This window comes from Triticum dicoccoides, chromosome 4A (genome assembly GCF_002162155.2).
Source record: "Triticum dicoccoides isolate Atlit2015 ecotype Zavitan chromosome 4A, WEW_v2.0, whole genome shotgun sequence".
Classification (NCBI taxonomy): Eukaryota; Viridiplantae; Streptophyta; class Magnoliopsida; order Poales; family Poaceae; genus Triticum; species Triticum dicoccoides.
This window is the reverse complement of record NC_041386.1, coordinates 741,894,717-741,901,029: the sequence shown is the minus strand read 5'-3', so window position 1 is coordinate 741,901,029 and position 6,313 is coordinate 741,894,717. Positions and strand designations below refer to the sequence as shown.

At 45.5% G+C, this 6,313-nt stretch overlaps 1 protein-coding gene across 2 annotated transcripts; it reads right to left on the bottom strand.

Moving 5' to 3' along the window:
* Positions 1 to 2,106: 2,106 nt before the first annotated feature.
* LOC119288327 (mitochondrial pyruvate carrier 4-like) lies at positions 2,107 to 6,039 on the bottom strand. 2 transcript variants are annotated; one of them, XM_037567948.1, is made up of 6 exons: positions 5,898 to 6,039; positions 5,114 to 5,231; positions 3,166 to 3,264; positions 2,971 to 3,023; positions 2,561 to 2,634; positions 2,107 to 2,429 (listed from the first exon to the last, which is right to left on the bottom strand). In XM_037567948.1, the coding sequence occupies exons 2-6, from the start codon at positions 5,163 to 5,165 to the stop codon at positions 2,372 to 2,374; spliced, it is 336 nt and encodes a 111-aa protein (XP_037423845.1). In that variant the 5' UTR covers positions 5,166 to 5,231; positions 5,898 to 6,039; the 3' UTR covers positions 2,107 to 2,371. The 2 variants fall into 2 exon arrangements, with proteins under 2 accessions (XP_037423845.1, XP_037423846.1); XM_037567949.1 differs by having other exon boundaries at positions 5,114 to 5,223; positions 5,898 to 6,013.
* Between the last annotated feature and the right edge of the window lie 274 nt (positions 6,040 to 6,313).

Sequence of the window (6,313 nt, the reverse complement as noted above, 5' to 3'; positions counted from 1 at the left end):
TATATAAACACGTGTGTGTGTGCAGCATATATGATGTATCTTTGGTGGCATGCGAGAAATCATCTCCGGGAGCACGCCACTGAAGCATCTCCAACTCAGAGCTAACGACATCTCCAACGCTGAGTTCCAAATTAGACATCGCATTTGTCTGCAGACTGGTTTAGACCAGTCCGCGGACAGTGATGTCGAAGCCGGCCATTCAGATGTATCACATATACATCTCAAACCGAACGAATACATGTAAATCGGATCATTTTTATTTAAACCGGAGCACATTCTTTACAATTTCAACATATTTTATTAACAGTGAACCAACCTGTGTTTGGATGGTTAGAGGGACAGTGATATCCCCAGTCCACCAGGCAAGTCGGCATCTGCGGTAACTTCGTACATCTAAAGATGATATGCCGGCTCAATCTCTAGAAGATGCTTATAGGGATAGGGTGTGTGTGGGCGTTTATAGGGGTGAGTATATGCGCGTATATATATGCGCTTGCATCTGTATTGTGTTAGAAAAACATATTTCATTAACAAAGACGATCGGACCTAAACCTAGTATAAATCTACGTTGACGCCCGTCCACCAAGTATTTTTATTCCCTTTCGGCATTGGTCGTGTCCATGTTGAGCGGACGTGAGACCCATGAAATGAAGTTGCAGTCGCCGGCGAGAAAGAATAGGACATGAGAGACGGGCCAGCCCACTTGGAACTCGAGGCCCCGCCACCTCCCATGCATTACTCCTCCTTGTCAGAGTCTGTGACCTGTCCGTAGCCAGTGGACGTAAGGTCGACGATAAATGTGGGTGGGGCAGCACGCTCATCCTGCCACCGACGCCAACGAGACACCGTTAGCGGCACGAATGGCACACAGTTGCCAACTTTCTCGTTCGCGATCGCCTGCACCGCCTCCGCGCCAGGCTGCGCTGCGGTCCTGTTGCAGGCAGCGCGAGTGCGCGCAACCTAGTACAACTCAGCGGTGAAGTTGGGTTCTCTGCGGTCCTGGGGTCCTGTTGAAGGCAGTGCGAGTGCGCGCAACCTAGAAAAACGCCCGCTGCTCAGCGTCGAAGTTGGGTTTTCCGTGGTCATGGTCACCACGGCCTCCTCGCTTGCCGTAGATTTGGCCCTCTGCCAGCTGACACTGCTTGAGGAGGGAGAGGATATGCCGCTATTCCTCCTGCGCATGCTGGAACGCCGAAACCGACTGCGGCTGCTCCTCGGCCATGGTCGTGTTGATGTATGCATGTGCCTGCTCCATGTAAGCAGAAAGCTGGCATGGAACGAGGCGGGCATGGCTGCGGACTCGTCGGTGCAGGCCTCTGGGGAGCTAGTCACAAGGTCGGCCTCTATGTGCCTCGCACATCGGTCTAGCTTTCTGCTTCGTCGTGAGGCTCGCCACAATGTGCTAGAGCTCGTTAGGCTCTCCCGGTCAAGGTGGAGCTCGTGAGACATATAAGTAAAAAAGACCAAGAAAGCTAATTTAATGGCAGCTTGGTTTCTACTCCCATACTAATCGTCGCTCAAACAGATATACTCCCTCTGTTTCTTTCTAGTCTGCATATCAAATTTGGTCATAGTCAAATTTCATAAAGTTTGACTAACTTTATAGGAAAAAATATCAACATCTACAATACTAAAGCTATATGGTATGAAAATTAATTGCATGATGCATCTAATAATATTGATGTCGTTTGTGAATCTTGATATATTTTTTAAAATAAACTGCATCAAAGTAAAGTTGAGAAAGTTTGACTTTGACCAAATTTTATATGCATACTAAAAAGAACAAAGAGAGTATCTAGCACTATGAATGACAATTAATATGAAGTCACTCAAACAGATGTATCTAGCACTACGAGTGACAATTAATATGGGACGGACGGATAGGAAGGGGTTGCACAAGTCTTTCCATGCGTCGAAGGAGAGCGAACTCCGCTCCGATCATATGGAAAGAAGAAAGCTGTGCCATCATATCAATGGACGAACGAATGATGGACATAAATACCACAACAGCGGCAGACCTACCACAAGCCAGTAACCAACTCCGAGCTGCCCAAATATGCAACAGCCAGAAATGTATCAACCAAGAATGCGGACCAGGTAGGTCAATTATCTCAAAAAAGGACAGCATAACTTTCTTCAATGCAAGGCCGCGAGTATGCATTCAATCTGTACAACTTTTTGCACAAAATGCACAAAGATTATTAACCTGCGCGGAATTTTCATACTGCTCTGCTTTGTTCAAGGGCGTGATTGACAACGAAATTTCGACATGGGAAAGAATGAAAGACACGGAAATTGAGCCGGTCCACAGCCCAGAGTTCCAGGGCAGCAGGCAGGCTGGGCAGTCGATTATTAGTCCAGTCGGTCCTCGCTACCCTTCCAGTGATGCAGCAGCCACCTCCTTTCCATCATCAGAGAAGTAGTCTTGCCTGCATTGCAAACAAAAGTTTAGTGGTCGATCAGCCACTGCAAAACATGTCATCATCCTGTTACGGTTCTGAGACATCATCAAGCAACAGCAAATGTGATAACATGGCAGATTAGCAGCTTCGGAACGGACCTTATTTTACGGGAAAGCTGGTACAGGCCTGTGCCAGCCATCGCAACGTTGACGCTGAAAAGGTTCCAGTTTTTCTGAAAAAAAGGTCATAGCGTCACAGAGTAATGAGATGAGCAACAGTTAAAACTGGAAACAACACACTGACAGCAGGTGGAACGAGGTGGCTTGGGAACATGAATCAAACATTTGACAAACAACTGAACATCAACAGCCAGTCCAGGGAGCCGTTAAAACAGTATAATATGAGACGATCGATGCAAAACGATATTATAGCAGCAAGAGATGACAATGCTTAAAATGTACACCTCAGTTAAGATATATAGGTAATCCACGTTACCAAATTTGACGTCACCTTACAAGATTCAGTGCACATAATAATGAAAAAGGATAGCATAGTATCGATGGCTTACCGGTGTGATAACCATGCTGTAGCGTGACCAGACGACTCCAGTGCAGGCAACCGCTGCACCCCATATTACACAATAAGCATGTGAGCAGGACACAATAATAAGTACTTCCTCTGTCCCAAAATAACTTATTTTGGGACGGAGGGAATAAAACGGTAAACTATTGGCATGCTGCCGTGAAATGCTCGTTGAACATACCAATTTGCTGAGGATAGGATATCTTTTCTGGAGGCTTAGCAAAGTCAGCAATGTTTGCAATGCTGATCCCCCATTTAAATGTTGGAGCCCAAAAATGAACTGCAACCAAAGTCAGATTATCGTCTCAGCCTCTCAAGTGATATACACTGTACAGTCTGTCTAATAGATATGCATCACAAATTAGTGCAAAAAACTGTCATGATGGGCCATTAGAATTTATGGTGAACTGCATGGAAGGTCAGATTATTGTCTCAGCCTCTTTTTCAAGTGATGGTTATAGCCAAAAATGCAGCTCTGTAATATCAAGAATAAGCGCAGAGTTGGCGAAGGCTGAAGATGTATAACTTTTCGAGGGAGAAAGACGTCGTCTCTTTGGGTCTTGGAAAAATTGCAGAATTACCAGTAAATCACTTCATTAAAAAATGTCATGTCTTAAGGACTCTAATCTTGCTTAAGTCAATATTTTCCTTTGCCAAGCTTACCAGGGAAAAATGCAAACATTGGTGGCAAAGGGGAATTAACATTACAGCTTTATGGTGAACTAAAGACTGCTACTCTTTGGTGCCCTGTAACTAGGTTTGTTTGGACCTATATAAGAGATTTCCTCACTATTGATAGGAGTGGATTTTGTCTTGCAGGGGATTTAATCCCCCTCAATTTCTCCCAATCCCCTTTAAATCCACCTCAACCGAACAAAGGGTAAAGGATTTTGTAAGGCCAAATGTCAAACTTGCTAAAGGTGTGTGGCCAGCAGGTTGTGTCCAGGCCACTGTAGATAATCAGGGACATAATGAACAGCAGTGCAAAGGTGGCTACTTCTCGAATGGGGGGAGAAAGTGAAACCTGCAACTACCACAATCAAATGGATCACAAGACAACTTAAAAGGGAGAAGATGTAATCTCTTTGGAGCTTGAGAGAATTGCAGCATTTACCACTAGATCACTTTATTATAGAATGTAATATGCAAAATGCAATAATCTGTTCCATGAGAAAGCCAATATGTTTTTTTATATGCCAAGTTTACCAGGAAAAGTTTCAGGTATGAGTTGTGAAGGGGATAAACATTTCAGCTCAATGGTGGACTAGAGACTGCTGATTTATATACTGTTCAGTCCCCTGTAACTAGGTTTGTTTGAACCTATATGAGAGATTCCCTGGTAAGGCAGCAAGTTCCCTCTTACTATTGCACTTTGTGGAGGAGCAAAACTATACAAGGGATTTTGTAAACCCAACTATAAACTTGCTAAAGATACCTGGCCAGCAGGTTGTCTGCTGGACACTGTGGATAATAAGGAACATATTAGAAAATATTCTTGGCTGACCCAACTAACACACTGCAAAGTTTTAGAGTCACGGCGAGAATGGCAGTGCAAAGGTTGTGGCTACTCCTCGAAAGGGAGGAGAGAGTGGATCCTGCAACTACCAGAATCAAATGGATCAAAGACAACTTAAGAGTAGAGCACAGTAGCTGTTTGTAGGAGGAGCTAAATACTTGATGGTTCTAGGTTCTGTTGGTTCCAGGTTTTATTTTATGATATTTTTAGTTTGACTACTGCTATTTTGATTCTCCATGGCAGTATGTTTTCTCCGTGTTATTATTTGTTTCACAAACAATGGCCACCTGGTCTCGTATACTGAAACCAAAAAACAGAGTAAGCACACATCATTTTCACATTTAAAACATGCCAACAACCTGGCAATCCTAACACAACAACACAGTCCAAAGCTAAAAGGACACACAAAGAAAACATGTATAATCCACCAACAGGGGAACAAAGCCAATGTTAACCTTCTTACAGCAACCACTTGAGAACCTAAAACTGGTAAAAGTCCGAAAGACATTTGCTCGTAGGCGAACTGTTTTATACTTTTCTCCTAGTCAGTGTTGCTAGCTTGCACAATAATAAAAATAATCAAAGTACGTAATGGGGTAGGACTGTGACTAACTGGTTTTGGGGCCAGCAGGATGGTTCAAGAAGGCTTGAATCTTTGAAGCCATTCAATCAAATGGACGTGCACTTTCCTCTCCTTTTGCACGACCCTGCCTTTACTCTGTCCTGCACACCTACAAGCAGAAAACAGGAAAGCACGCCTGTAAGTCAAGTCCACCCTAAGAAAAGATATCAGAAATTCATTTACAGAGCACCTGCAGGGCATGTGCAAGAAAGAATAAAACTCGGCAAGAATACGATATGCCAGGAAGAAAATTTGGTTGTACGAAATCATTGGCGGCTTGGGGCGAGGGGGGGTCGAGTTGAGTTCATCCAATATATACTGCAGAAAAGCCGTTAGGTGCCCCGCAGCGACCCAACAATGATACAATCCCCATCAATCGATACTGGACACGTCAAGCACATGAATCTCTGAACAGTTAACCTGGTTTTACCCATAGTACTACACTGTGGCACAAACTTTGCCGGCCCAAACAGCTGCTACTCTGCTCCTGCTCCAAACCAACAGGGACACGAGAGCCCTGGTTTTGCTGGGCTCGGGGATGAAGGGGCGTCGCGAGCGCGCGGGCCGGCGAGGAATCCATGGATCCGAACAACGTGAACAGCGCTAGCGAGGGCGGCTCCTACTTTCGCTGGGCTCCGGGATGGAGGAGCGCTAGCGAGAATCGCGGGCGGCGTGGAATCAATCTCGATCCGGCTACCAACTACCAGCTACCAACCCGAGGACGCGAACAGATCTGAACGCAGCAGGCGGGAGGGAGATGGATCTCATCTATCACCTGGGAGAGACGCCCGCCGCCGGTCGCCGGTCGCCGGTCGAGGTCGAGGTCGCGGTCGCCGGAGCCGAGGGAGGCGAGAGGGGAGATGGGAGAGGGGATGGGTCTCTTCAGAGGTAGGTGGCGTGTGCGTGCGTGGACCGGATCGTGAGATGAGAGGTTAACAGAATCAATCGGCGGCCGTTCGTGTGCGTATGGACGGCAGCGATTAGTCCATTCTGCAGGAATAAAACATGTTTCCTTCCTTTCAAAACGAATATATCCCCATACTACTAATAATGGTTTAAAAGTTACTAGATTATTTTTTTAAAAAAAGTTACTAGATTAGAAAAAGGAAAACACTTAAATTAAGCGGTTGATTTTTTCGCACCGTAAGCCGCTCCCTCCGCCTGACACGTGTCCCATGTGGGGGCTCTCTC

Excerpts from the sequence above, each read along its gene's own strand:
- LOC119288327 (XM_037567948.1), bottom strand. The coding sequence starts at position 5,165 with ATGGCTTCAAAGATTCAAGCCTTCTTGAACCATCCTGCTGGCCCCAAA. Across the intron at positions 3,265-5,113 it reads TCCTGCTGGCCCCAAAACCA|TTCATTTTTGGGCTCCAACA; the intron begins GTTAGTCACAGT and ends CTTTGGTTGCAG. Across the intron at positions 2,635-2,970 it reads ACAGCATGGTTATCACACCG|AAAAACTGGAACCTTTTCAG; the intron begins GTAAGCCATCGA and ends CCTTTTTTTCAG.